The 14266-nt window shown below is 48.6% G+C and overlaps 1 protein-coding gene across 2 annotated transcripts in view; it reads right to left on the reverse strand.

Annotated features, from left to right (window-relative positions):
• Positions 1 to 1987: 1987 nt before the first annotated feature.
• Positions 1988 to 14266, reverse strand: part of GFOD1 (glucose-fructose oxidoreductase domain containing 1) — a 113797-nt gene continuing 101518 nt past the window's right edge. For both annotated transcript variants that reach the window (XM_038584197.1, XM_038584196.1), the window contains exon 2: positions 1988 to 9080. In XM_038584197.1, coding sequence (XP_038440125.1) covers positions 8161 to 9024 — 864 coding nt within the window. In that variant the 5' untranslated portion in view covers positions 9025 to 9080 and the 3' untranslated portion in view covers positions 1988 to 8160. The remainder of the gene's footprint in view (positions 9081 to 14266) is intronic.

Genomic DNA, 14266 nt, shown 5'->3' on the forward strand with positions numbered 1-14266 from the left:
GTAAAAGTAGGAGAGGGAGGTGTTCCCATAATTAGGATGCCATTTTAGAGGAAGTCCAGCAACGAGCTCAGATACGGGGAGCACAGCTTCTCAAGTCGTGGTTGGCCTCTAGTTATGCTACAAAGCTGTTGTAGTTCAAGTCATCTCTCAAGAGATCTAACCAGCAGATGGAGACGCCAAAAGCAGAACTGGAGGAAGCCTGAACTTGAATGAACAAGGCAAAAGATTTTGAATATTTTGCATCAGCTTTTGTGTAGAGGTTTTGGCCTCAGGAGGCTGTACGGCTGTCGATCTGGTTGTGACTTGGCCCAAACTCTCTGAAGTGGCGTCTTTTTCATCGTTGTCTTGGGCAGCCTTCCAGCTGGCAGGCCCCATCGCTGCCAAGTGCACCTGCCTAGGAATATCTGGGCAGAGGGATCTTTTCTGCTTAGGCAAGATTAAGGTAGGTGTGGGTTAATAAAATGGGAGCCTACTATGTAGAATGAAGCGAAATGATTTTTTCCCCATTTCTATACAGAATTCTGCATACTTTGTGTATGGCTGTTACTCATTTTCATAACAATTGTTGCAGTCAGTTTATTTTTTCAGACTGAACCACCCAGACTTGCCACAACATGTGCTAAAAATGCACAAGTTAAAAGAAGCAGGAGAGAAGAGAAACAGGAAAATGGTGCTATGCATCTGTGTGTGGTGGCGGGTGTGGGGAGAGGTAGACGGGCACAGGTGGACACGCAGGTTTCTCTTCCTTTGACCAGTGAACAATCTGGAGGGCTTGCAATACGACTGCATCTGTTCTTTTAAAGCAAAAATTGAGAGGCTCTGAAAGCACTGCTAATCATATCCTGTGATTTCATAGGAGGCAGGATAATCCCTGGTTTACAAAACAAGAAATGGGCTTGAATGGAAGGAAATCAACATCATAGCGAGATTCCAAATCTGTGGAGGCACAAATGGTTGTTTCTGAGTTGAAAAATGTACCTAAGTGCTAAGGAGAGTGCAGTCTCCCGTCAGGGTGGGTTGTCAGGGCAGTCTGGCACTCGGAGGACTAGACCCCATCGCAACCATCCCTTGTGTTTGGGCAGGTGGTACTTGTGGCTTTGACAATGCACTCACCCTGACGGCCTTCTTCAGAACAGCTCCTGGATGGACAAGTGTCCTAAGATGTGGGTGTTACACGAGCACAGTGATAATCCGTGTAGATGCAGGGCTCTGCTTTATTCTCTTAATGGACGGATCACGTTCTGAATTCATTAACGTCAGGACCTGCTCATCAAGGGGTGACTAACGAGAAGGCAGCTTTGTACAATAATGTCTAATTCTTAACTGTTTTTAAGTGATGGGAAAGCACAGCCCAGAGGAAGTGTGTATTTGCGGAGAGTTGGAAAGACAGCAGAGGATGGGAAGTCCAGCTCATCTGCGAGCAATCTCATGTCATGCAAATCTGAAATTAGGCTGAGCTCCATCCAAGATGATGGCCCTTGGACGTTGACAATGGAGTCAGCAAAGATGCTCTTGTGAACAAGTGAGCCTGCTAGAGGGTCTTTCAGAGCTTAGTGTGAGGTATGAGGTTAAGATATTAAAAGAATAGAGAATTCTAGAATTCTAAAGTCTATATTGACATCTTGTTGTCTGGATGAAGCTTTCACACACACACATACGCCCCCTCCCAAGTCAGGTGGCCTCTCCCCTCCATTTCCACATTTCCAAAATGAGATTTTGAACCAGATCGCTCTAAAGAACCTCCAGTTTTTTGAAGATTCAGTGAATCTTCAGGACAGTTGATTCCCACTGTTTAGTTCCATGCATGCTGACACATGGACAGCCTCCCTCTATACCACACACACACACACACACACACACACACACACACATCAGATGCACCACCATCATTCTCACCCCCATTCTTGCTTTGGATCCCACAGACTGGTCAGGTACCTAACTCATGAGCTAGAGCACCTGGCTCTAATAAACAGGAAAACAGCTGGAATTGTATCTTCTCTTCAATCTTTATTTGCTGCTTCCATTTCTTTATCCCACCAATGCAAATTGGGGAGGACAGCAAAAGGCCACATGTAAGGTGGCACCCACCAGCTGGTTGAGCAATGCCAACCACAGTCCCCTGAGCATCACAGAGGTAACAGTGGGCATCAGCTCCTGGGTCTGGAGCTCAGACTGCATGGCCTCAGGGCCCAGTAGGGAAGGTCACCTCCCACAGTAGGTTTGGCCTTAAAAACACTAAAAACAGTTGCATTCATTGTCTTTTTTTTTTCTTTTTTGCTTTAATAATAATAAAAAAAAGAAAACCAAAACCTTCTATAATTTATAAGCTATTTTTTGCTATCTACATTATATATAAAATATAGACTCTGTTTACTTTATAACACACATCTTTTCCCCTTGATAAATAACTCTTTAAAATATCTAGTATACATGCCTTGACTTTTTATATATAAGTTTGGTTTTATACATATACATACATATATATATACTCATGTTTGTAAAACACAATAAATACATACTCGACAATGACAACCAAACAAATGTAATTTTGGTTAAAAGAAAAAGAAAAAGAAGTAGTACTGTAAAAGCACCAGGCAGCGAAAAGAAAGCCATAATTGCTAGAAACTTCTCCCTCCCCTGGGTGAGGCACAGGGCACAATACCAATGAAGTTTCGACGTGTTTGGATGCCTGAAGGAGGAAGAGGGGAGCAAAGTAGCTGGTCAGGTCACTTGCTTTTTTTGTTTTGTTTCTGAACCTGGGATTAGACTAGAATCACAGGTAAGTCATTGCGTTTATAAGGAGAAGTCATGGGGCTCATTCAACAACTTAGCCCTTGTGAGGATGGCTGCAGAGAACAGATCAGGACGGGGAGTGAGAGAAACAGCAGGACACGACCTATGGTTATTCTGCAGGCCCTGCCCACACCAGCCCAGGCGAGCTTTTGATGCTGCACTAAGCGTAGAGCTACTGCATACGACACAGTCTTGTTGAGTCTACTCACTGCTGGTTTAAACAGAAAAAGAGTACAACAGATTTAGGAGTATTCAGTAGTGCAACAGTTCAGTAGCCAGACTGAGAGTGAGATGCTTCAGTGGCTCCCTCCAGGGCTCCAGCAAAGAAGGACTGTGACTCGAGGATGAGAAAGGTCAGTACACCACCGCCTTCCACTGCTAACCAATGTGGTCACTCAGGTATGATTCTGGCCTCACCTCCAGACTCCGAGACCACTGAGCCCATCACCTCTGATGGCAGCAGCATGGGAGGCCTTCGCCCCTCCCGTGGGAAGTTCTGGGAGCCTGACTCAGTCAGGCTGTCCCTGAGACTCCGAGCACTGCCACCAGCCTGTTCCTCTGCCCAGGGTAGGGCAGGCCAGGTGGGGCGTGCCAGCTGCCTGTCAGGACGCCACGCTGCAGACACAGACAGCTGTCCTGTCACTGCCCTCCTCCCTGTCCTCAAAACTGAAATGTGGGGCTCTGATAACTTCTTAATGAGCTCCCCAGTGTCCTGGCCTCTGCCCTGCAGACTTCAGAGCTTTAATGGCCAAAAAAGGAGGCAGCAGGTGGGGCAGGCATCATAAGCCAGCCAAGGCCTGGATCTGTATCTAGGAGAGGAGTGGGTGGGTGGGGGCACTAAGCAGAGCTGGCCTTAGGAAATCTCAAAGATGGGCATCTAAATGTGTGTCCCTCGTCCTTGCCAAGTACAATACAAACTACAGATAACTGTTCCCATTACAGTCTCCAGGGAACACCAAAACCAGCTAGCTTCTGAGTACATTCAAGACATAACTGAGTTGCTAAAAAATGCGGGAGCTCAGGGAATACAGCCGGTAGCAGGTCTGAGTCCTAATCTCGACGCCTCCACCAACTAGCCATGGGACTTCAGACAAGTCACTTCACCTCTCTGCCTCCCTAACCCATCTGAGAGCTCTGAAGGTGCCATGTACAGCAGGATGGGACCTTCCAGGCCTGGTTCTAACCCTAAGGAACGTGTTGACCTCCGCCATCAGTCTCTGGGATGAAAAATAAAGGGTGTGAAGACACTAGGCTCAGAAGTCCCTTCGGATGCAACCGGAGCTACTTTCTCCCTGGGATGTCTCCCCAGCATGCTGAAATTTCCCTCCATACCCACCAGAATAAAAGCGATGCCATCCGAGACCTGCTTTATGACCCAGCTCAAATTCGACAGCTGGGCTAGGGGCTAGGAGACAAGATGAAGAGAGTTGAGAGAGCGCAGAGGTATGAATGCAATGCACAGGTAAAATCGGTGTCACAGACAAATGAAATTTAAAAGCCCCACTCCCTGAGAAGATGTTTTCCTGTATTAGACCACCCAGAGCAAAATCCAAGGCCACCTCTAAGAGCGGGCCAATGATGTCCTGCAAATCCCCAACCCTGCGGTTTGCTGCATCACAATCAAAATCAACTTAGGAAAGTCAATTTTAAAAGACGCTGAGTGCAATTTCCATTTTGGAAAGGGAAGAAGAATCGACTGCTTCTATTTGCAGCTCTATAAGGAACCTTCTAGCAGAACATCAAATGTGGCATCCTGCTCAACAGGAGGGCGCGGATGGCAGGGGAGCTGAGCCCCGTGCAGGTGCAGGTCCCGGTCCCGGTCCCAGGCACTGCGAATCACGGATGCTCCACGGGACATGAGAGGAGCGGCTCCCACCCCGCCCCCGGGGGGTTCAATAAGGAGTGAACAAATCTATCTTCTTGGGAGGCTAACGTGGTTTGGAGAAGAAAAGTTTTGGATTCGGGTGACTCCACTTCTGCTTAACAGCTGTGTGACTTGGGGCAAGTTATTCTTCCCAGAAGAACCCCGATTTTCTCATGTGTATCATGGGAATAACAATACCCAATACCACAGGGTGGCATTGGGGGTTAAATGAGATAATTTATCTAAAATACCCTACACACACTGGGTGATCAAGAAATGTGGGCACACAGCGAGTACTGGATGGCTCTCGAAAGGGTCCGGGTAAAGCTCATCTTGAAGTGGAGTCAGCCGAGACTGCCCCTAGAAGGAAGGTCCAGATACACCTGACATACAGATACTTGCCACCAGGTAGGTAAGGAGTATGCGTGGTACCTGCAACGTCTCTCCCATGGAGAGGAGAAGTCATAGAAGAGCTGGCAGTGGTCATGGACTCTTTCTGCAGAAGAAAACTCAAGAGAATCCAAACTTTCCATGTAAGCCCAGATCATTCCAAACACTTGTGAATACCAGGTAAGCACCACTGACCTCCACCCTCTCTGTACCAGTAGCGTGAGCAAACAGTAGCATGAGCCCAAATTTCCAAGACCAGAAGCATCTACACAATGATGGCTGCAAACCAAGCAACAGTGACTAAATATGAAGGCCTTGCAGCGGTACCTCCCTTACATGGGGTCTTTGAAACACAGTAACCAGAGGGGCCTCGTCCTGGGTCAAAGTCACCTGGTGGCACCCAGACCCCACAGCACACCATGAGGTGCTGGGCCTTGCCCCCGTAGGCTTTGTTGAGAGCTTGAGATCACAGCTTCCCATTGTGGCTACCAATCAAGGCTTTGCAAGTGGTAGTAAAGGGGCAAAAGGCGCACTAAGGAAGTATCTTAATTTCCTAGAATTCTTGCATTTAAAAAATGAACTACCTAGGTCTTCTCTTCCTCTTCTTCCTGCATCTACCTACGACATGCATTTCAGTAGATAAAATTTGAGTATGCTTACTAAAATATTTCTCATGCTTCTTTTAAAGAATATAGTTTCTCTCTATATACCCTAGCCTCAAATGACAATTTTTGTTTTAGACACTGAACATTTATCACAGAACTCAGAGGCCTTTGGAAGAAAAAAACACTTCCCAAATCTTTTGGTTAAGCATAGAAACATATAATCGAAACCTCCGGAATATGCCTACTTATATTACAAACAACTTAGAAAAATGGGACCCACAGAGTCATCTAGTTTCCTTTCCCTTCGTCCTTCATCACAGCCTTGTGGGCTAAATAGAAAAAAAAAAATTATTTCTACTGTTTCTACAAAAGTTATTTATCCAGGGGGCTATTTAGGAGAACCTGAAACAAAGCAGCCCACCACATGGCCCTCTGCTCACACTATTATTGAAACTCATTCATTCCACCAAATCTCTAGTTTTGAAATGACACCTGCAAGAGGCAGCACGCTCATCACGAACTCGTGACGTTAGGGCCCATAAGGTACCGGGGAGAGTTTCAGCTGGCTAACCTAGCCAGGCTGCAGCAAGGCCCCCAGGAAGTGGGGTGACTTTTTCTGGGAAGGCAACCCCTCCTCCTCTGTGCTAGAAAATGACCAGCAATCCCGTGGTGCTTGTGGACATGCCCACCCTGCACCCAGGGGCAGCCAGGGAGGAGGATGGAGGCTACAACGGACCCTTCTGTTCATTCTCAGATTCTGACTCCTCAGAGCCTTGGGGGTGGGGGGGAAGGTCCTCATGGCCCCTTAAATTCCCTTCCAGTTCTACCGCCAGTCATCTGAAAGGACTCTGTAACCTCAATTGTGAGCCAAAGACCACTGTTGGACTTCTGTGACCTGGGAACAAAAGCTATGGAGACTTACAAGTCACGGTCTCCACATCCGACCCTGGCGAAGGGCTAACGGGGGATGAAGGACTAAGAAAAGGTTAGTCCCCCACTTTCAAAATGTTTGACTCGGTGTCCCTTTCAAGAAAGGGCTGAATTGCAGTGACACTTGGTGGTGAGCGCCGACGACCGCTTAGGGGTGTGTGTGTGCAGTGTGCGTGTGTGTGCGCGTGTGTGTAGCTCCAATTCCTCCCTTTGGAACTGCCCCCTCCAAGCCTGCAGGCTACCACCTCCACTAAGAGCTCTCTCTAAGCAGAGAGGGACAAGACAAGAGACAAAGAAACCAAGGAAAGGAAGACCATGGGTTTTTTTCCCCCCCACATTAACATTCTCGGCCCTACATGAAGATACACCTCCGAGGGCTTTAAAACCCCCCATGAGAAACACTGAAAATTATGTTCCTGGTTGTCCTTTTGTTTAATACCTATTCAAAAGCTTGCAGGTGTCAGCATCTTGAAAGCTAAGGTAGGTCAAAGCTAAGGAAAAGAGCCTTGACTTTTTTTTTTTTTTTTTTTCTTAAAGAGAAAAAGATTCTCCCTGCCTGGAACCGAAGGCTTCCCTTTTAAATCCACAAAGCTAGGTGAATCTCCTAAAAGTCCTTTATCGGTTTGGTAGGAGACACAGGTGTCAGAGCCCAAAGCCCGTCCAGGGCGGGCTCACCTTCCTGGGGCCCCCAGCCCAGCCTGCGCACTGGTGCTCAGACCCACTCCTGCTGGGCCCCGACCCTGCTGGAGAGCCACGTGAACGGACATTTCAGTGCCCCATCCCCTGCCCTCAGTGCCACCCCACCCGAAGTAGTAGCATAAGGTGGCTCCTTGCAATTTTTGGACTGTTGCCAAATCCCAAGGGCTATTTTATTCTCCGCCTCCTCTGTCTGCAGCCAGAAGGCTGGTGCCCTGCTCCGCTTGCTATTCCTGGCACTCCCTTACCCCATGGCAGGCCAGGCCGAGGGCACCGAACCACTTAGGAAGACGCTCCCCCACCCGCTTCCTATGAGCAACACCAATCGATCAAGATCGCTGTACACTGCGCTACCAAGGGCTTTCTCCTGGAGACATCTGGAGTGGCTTCCTGGACGTCGAGCTCTCTCCTCGGCCCGCTGCACCCCCGCCTCTCCCCAGACCAACAGGCTTCCGTGGACATCCAAGGAGGCGCCTTCTCCTGCCAGGGGCGGGCGCAGGGGGTGGAAAGCCTGCACCCGCTCCGCTTGCCATTGCATGGCAGGGGCCCTCAGCCTGCCAAGGAGGCCGAGGGGTCGGGGCGGATGAGATGGGGGAGACACCAACCCCTCCCTGCTTCCCTTGGCAGCGGGCAGCAGGAGCTGCTAGGCCTCCTCCCCTTCATGCAAACGCCCAGCAGGCCCCCCTGCATCCTGCCCCCCTCCGGGGGGGTGGCCGTTGAGGTTGAGGTTGAGCTCACCCTGCCAGCAGTCTTACTGGGTGCCCCTCACCCATTGTCGGATGCCGCCCCCCACCTCTGCGCCCCGCACAGCCCGGGCCGCCTCTGCAGCAGCCTCCACCCTCTCCGGGCCCCGGGCCCAGGCCTCCCGCCCCCCGACAGGTGCTAACAGTACAGGGACATCCTGCTGCGGCGCATGGCCTCGCTGATGAGGTAAGCGGGGCTCAGCTCGGGCTCCTCGGTCATGACGGCGATGTTCTGCCACTCGCCGGTCTGGCTGGACCTCTTGATGGTGTCCACCACGCACAGGGCGTACAGGCAGTCGTCGAAGGTGGCGGCCATGGTCAGCGGCCGCCCGTCCCACGTGCGCCGGTCGTCCTGGTCCTGGAAGGCCTGGCGCACGGCCTGCATCATCTTGATGGTGCCGCGCAGGTAGGGCGACGGGATGTCGCTGAAGGCCTTCTCGGGCAGCAGGGCGTTGCTCACGGGCGTGGCGTCCTGCAGCAGCAGCTCCTGCGCCGCCGCGCCGTTGCGCTGCCCGTACAGGTCGGTGCCCGCCGCCAGCAGGCGCCCGGCCGAGCCCACCACCGTCACGTCCTGCTTGAAGTCGCCGGGCACGTTGAAGTTGAGGGTGACCGTGCAGCACACGCCGCCCTCCAGCACCATCTGGAAGGTGCAGAAGTCGTCGCTGGTGATCTGCCGGATGCCCTTGATGTGGTCCGTCTGCTTCACGAAGGTCTTGAGCAGCCCGTGCACCTTGACGGCCTTCTGGCCGGTGAGGAAGGTGAGCAGGTCGATGATGTAGGTGCCCACCGAGTGCAGCCCGCCGCCGCCCATCAGGTCGTCGCAGCTCCAGTTGTACTTCTTGCCCAGCAGGCTGCCGCTGTGCACCTGCACCTCGCACACCTGCAGCTCGCCCACGTAGCCCTCCTCGATGAGCTGCTTCATGCGCACGAAGGCGGGCAGGAAGCGCAGCACGTTGCCCATGATGCTCATGAGCTTGGGGTAGTAGTGCGCGGCCGACATCATGCGGAAGGCGTCCAGCGGCGTGGCCGTGCGGTCGCAGATCACGTTCTTGCCGATGCCTGCGGGCGGGAGGACAAACAGCCGTGAGGGCGCGCGGCGGGGGCACAGCCGGCCTGCAGCCCGGTTGCTCACGCAGCAGGCTCGGGGCCCAGCTTCTACTCATGCTACAGCCTACGTTCCCGTTATTTCATTTGACACTTTGTGTACTTATTCATGAGAGACGCAGAGAGAGACACAGGCAGACGGAGAAGCAGGCTCCCTGCAGGGGGCGCGATGCGGGCGGGCTCGATCCCGGGACCCCGGGGTCACCACCTGAGCCCCACGCTCAACCGCTGAGCCACCCAGGCGCCCCATTCGATTTTAAACACTTCGGTCGATTACTTTGCTATTAAGACAACTCCATTTATTAACTCATTTTAATATATTTACATAGCCCCGGCGGGGAGAGGGGGGGAAAAGGGGACCAGGAGAGAAGAGAGAGAGAGGGAGAGAGGAGGGAGAGAGAGAAAAGGCGACAGAGAGAGAAAGAGGAGACAGGAAGAGTGAGGGAGAGAGAGGAGAGACAGGGGAGAGAGAAAAGAGAGAAAGAGAAGGAGGGGGAGAGGAGAGAGGAGAGATGGAGAGAGGAGAGAGAAGGAGAGAGAGGGGAGAGAGAAAGACAGAAGAGAGAGGACAGAGGAGAGGAGGAGGGAGGGGAGAGAGAGACAAGGAGAGAGAGGGAGAGAGAAAAAGAGAAAGAGAGGAGGGGGAGAGGAGAGAGGAGAGGAGGGAGGAGAGAGGAGGCAGAGATAAGGAGAGAGGGAGAGAGAAGGGAGAAAGAGAGAGGAGGGGAGAGGAGAGAGGAGAGAGGAGAGGAGAGAGGGGAGAGAGAAGGAGAGAGAGGGAGAGAGAAGAGACAAAGAGAGAGGAGGGGGAGAGGAGAGAGGAGAGGACAGAGAGAGGAGGGAGATGAGACGGAGAGAGGGGAGAGAGAAAAAGAGAACGAGAGAGGAGTGGCAGAGGAGAGAGGAGAGAGGAGAGAGATCGATTATATATGAGTGTATAGATAGAATTATATATATTTGATACATATAAAAATATATAAGTATATATTATTTTTATATTATATATTATACATTATATATTATTTATATATAAAATTTTATATATATAAAATATATAAATATATTATTTTTAATATTTTTATAAAAACATATATAATATATATAACCTATAATATAGGTTATGTGCCTTTATATATATTATAGGATATAAAGCACTTCATGTTTCATTTCTATGAGTCTATGACATTTTATTTATTTTATTTTATTTTATTTTATTATTTTATTTTTAAAGATTTTTTATTTATTCATGAGAGACACACACAGAGAGAGGCAGAGAGAGAAGCAGGCTCCATGCAAGGAGCCGGAGGTGGGACTCGATCCCAGGTCTCCAGGATCACACCTTGGGCTGAAGGCAGCGCTAAACCACTGAGCCACCGGGGCTGCCCTATGACATTTTATATACAAACATATTTTACTTCTAAAATACCGATAAAGGGCAGCCCCAGTGGCTCAGTGGCTTAGTGCCACCTTCGAATCAGGTCGTGATCCCGGGGTCCCACATCGGGCTCTCTGCATGGAGCTTGCTTCTCCCTCTGCCTGTGTCTCTCTCATGAATAAATAAAATCTTAAAAAAAAAAACAATAAAATTAAAGTTTAAATATAAAACATAAGGCCTACACAATATCACTTTTTTTCACATATAAAACGTTTTATTAAAAGTGTATTTCCAGATGCCTGGGTGGCTCAGTGGTTGGGTGTCTGCCTCTGGCTCAGGATGTGATCTGGGATCAATTCCCACATCAGGCTCCCCACAGGGAGCCTGCTTCTCCCTCTGCCTATGTCTCCGCCTGTCTCTGTGTGTCCCTCATGAATAAATAACATCTTTAAAAATATAATAAAAAAATTTTTAAAGTATCTTTCATATGAAATATTTTATAGCTTTTATATATATATTAAATATAATTTCTTTTAAAAATGTATTCTTAGAAATATCATGGGTAAAGAAGGGAACGGTGTCTCTGTTCAGTGAACCAGAATATGTAAGCTTAAGTCATAGCCAAAGCAAGTCTGATTAAATATGAGGAAGAATTTCTTAATGATACCCTGTGAAGGTCTAAGCTTTTAGCTCTCTCCTCTACAACCACAAACAAAGGATTATATTTTGAGTGTTATCCTGCTTGTTTATTTTGCATTATGAATCAGGGCTGGCAGTGGTCAGAGTTATGTTTGCTTAGTTTTCCCTGCTCTTGACGGGAAGAGTGGGTGGGTATTCCCTATATCTGAGGGGTGAGCTGTGGCTGGTTCCTCCCAGACCTCCATCTGTTTCATGGTGGGGTTTGGTGATTTTGGCCAATGCGGCTGAGGCCAAATAACAATTAGGCTTATGTGATGACTGTACTGGATGCATAAATTACAGGTAGATTCAAGCCCTTTGGGAGACTAAGTGATTCTGGGTCTAGAGAAAACAAAGGATCAAAGGAACGAAGACTGACAGGAATGAGAAAGGGATTTATTCTGTAGAAGCCAAGAATCAGGGAAGGAAAACAATTCAGCTGAACCTGTAGAGACAGCCAACTGGAACATAATAATAATAATAATAATAATAATAATAATAATAATAGAATTACATGGATTTTGTTAGTAAGCCAGATTGAAGGCTGCTAGGTAGAAAGAGTTGGAGAATTTCTGAGTCAGGGTACATGTCTCTTTTCTGGTCATGCTCTGCACATTGACCCTCTACTGGGGACCCTCCAGCCATAGACGAGGGAGATACCACAGGAAAGGGAGCAACGAGACATACAATCCCATCCCAGTTGTCCTGACTGTAGGCATTCAACTTGACAAACTCCATGAAATCGCACAATAAGCTAGACTGAGATAGGATTTGGCGGGGGGGGGGGGGGGGGGGGGGGGGAGGCGGGGTGCGGGGAGGTCCCTGCAACTGTGGGTGTCTGTCCAGTGGAGATGCCTGGATGAGGACACGGTCTGGCACATGGCTCTCATTTTCCCGGTGGAAGAACCAGCCGAACAAACAGACATGGTCAGGACAGATTGTAGAAAATAAATACAATCAATGGGCTGTCGATTTCCTCACACACATTTAATTCGGGCCCTGAGTGAAAGGCCTGGAAGCCACACAATGACCACATCTCCTTGCCTTGTCCATACTGGCAGAGCTGGCTGGCTTTTCTGATGACCATGAATGATCAGTAAGAAGCGCCTTTAACTCTTAGCAACCAGTTGAGAAGAGGGACAAGGAAACATCGGTTTGTATGACCAAATGTGCCATGTGCTTGCGAAACATAATGTTCTGATAACACGACCCTGTAGGCATTAGGTTCACGTAACACCAGCTCATGCTGGCAGGAGCAGATTTACATGTAAACGGATTGGTAGGTCACTGCCAGGACAGGTGACTAATGCTGCCAAAATCTGCCTCACACCTGCTAGGTATGGGCTGTGACCTCTCCTATACCCTACCTCAAGGTTCCCCCAAACCAGGACCCTACCTGTCATCTTCCTAGTACACTCTTGTGTTCATCTTAATGGCACATGAGAAAAAGTTTCTTATTCTTCTATTATACTCTCTATTTTTTTTTAAGATTTTATTTGTTTATTTGAAGAGAGAGAGAAAGAGGGAGAAAGAGCATGAGGGGGGCAGGGGCGGGAGCAGAGGGAGAGGCGCATTCCCTGCTGAGCCGGGAGCCCAAGGTGGGGCTGGATCCCAGGACCCTGAGGTCACAACCTGAGCTGAAGTCCGAGGCTTCACCCACTCACAAGCCTTATTTTTCTACCATAAAAAGATTATAAAATAGTAAAAGAAAAAAATAGGGAAAATTAATTTACTTCCCATCCCCACACATTCCCCCGAAGCCATCATGAAATAGGTAATTCTTTGCAGCTCTAAAGATGAAAAGATGCTGTTGACAGCTCCTTCACTAGAAAATGTAACGTGAACAGACACGAAACCCCCTAGCACTTTCTAAACTCATGCATGGCTCCCCCAACGTTCGGAGATAAAGAATCTCTTCTGTTAGGCTAGTTACGTATGTTGTGGCTACACACTACACAATAAAGTCCTCAAAAACAGACACTGGCTCTCATTTCTCAAGCCTCCACTGTACCCACAGCACCCAGTGAACGTTGCTGCCTGCCCCACCTCGCGGCCTGCGCTCTTTAGCAATATCCACACTTCCCAGATGGCTCTCAGCAACATCTTAACTCATGATACCTACAAAATGCAAAGGAGACTTCTAGGAATCCATCATAAAGAAATAATCTAAAATGTAAGCAAGGCTTGTTGCCCAAGGAGGCTTCTCACTGAATTATTTATTAAAGCAAAAAGCCAGGAACAATGCAAATGCCCAATGATAGAAGAATGGGTATGTAAGCTGTAGTACAGCCGTATAATAGAATAATTGTGAAGTCGTCCAGCATGATGCTAACAAAGACTTTCTAATGGCAGGCAAGATGATTATGATGTCATGTGAAGTGAAAAGGGCTCTATTCATAGACCTACTATGATCTCAACTCTCTCTTAAAAATACAAAAGAAAAAGAGAAAATCTGGAAGGAAACACCTCAAAATGTTCACAGTGGCTAATTCATTCGTAGCATTATGACTCATTTTTATTTTCTTTGCTACGTTTTCTTGTATTTCCTAAGTTTCTAGTTTTATGGTCAGAAAAAAAGGTTAGCTTTTTTTTCTTTTTCCTTTTCTTTTTTTTTAAGACGGGGCAGAAGGAGAGGGAGAAGCAGACTCCCCACCGAGCAGGGAGCCCTACGCGGGGCTCGAGCCCAAGATGCCAAGATCACCCCAGTCAAAGTCAGACGCTCAACTGACTGAGCCACCCAGGCGTCCCTTAGCTTTTCTTTTTTAAACTCAAAGGAGAGTGCTCTCTTTGGCAGCATCTATACTAAAATAAACTCAGAGGAGACACAAAGACCTTTGAAGGATGGTATTCACATGATGGCAGAGAGTGCCTCCAAAGCCTAGGCTGGGCAGGCAGGTACAAGAGCCAGTGGACCTGTCCCAGTGCTGTGCCCCAGCGGGCTGGTGAGCGCTCCACTGACCCTGAACTGTGAAAGCTTCAGAGGCTCAGGCTACATTGCTAGGTCTCCTGGCTCCAATTCCTTAGGACCTCTTTATGATTCTGATGAAAGCTACAGACTCTCTTCAGAAGATGCAATTCAAACATACAC

This window comes from Canis lupus, chromosome 35, assembly GCF_011100685.1.
Source record: "Canis lupus familiaris isolate Mischka breed German Shepherd chromosome 35, alternate assembly UU_Cfam_GSD_1.0, whole genome shotgun sequence".
NCBI classification, from domain to species: Eukaryota; Metazoa; Chordata; class Mammalia; order Carnivora; family Canidae; genus Canis; species Canis lupus.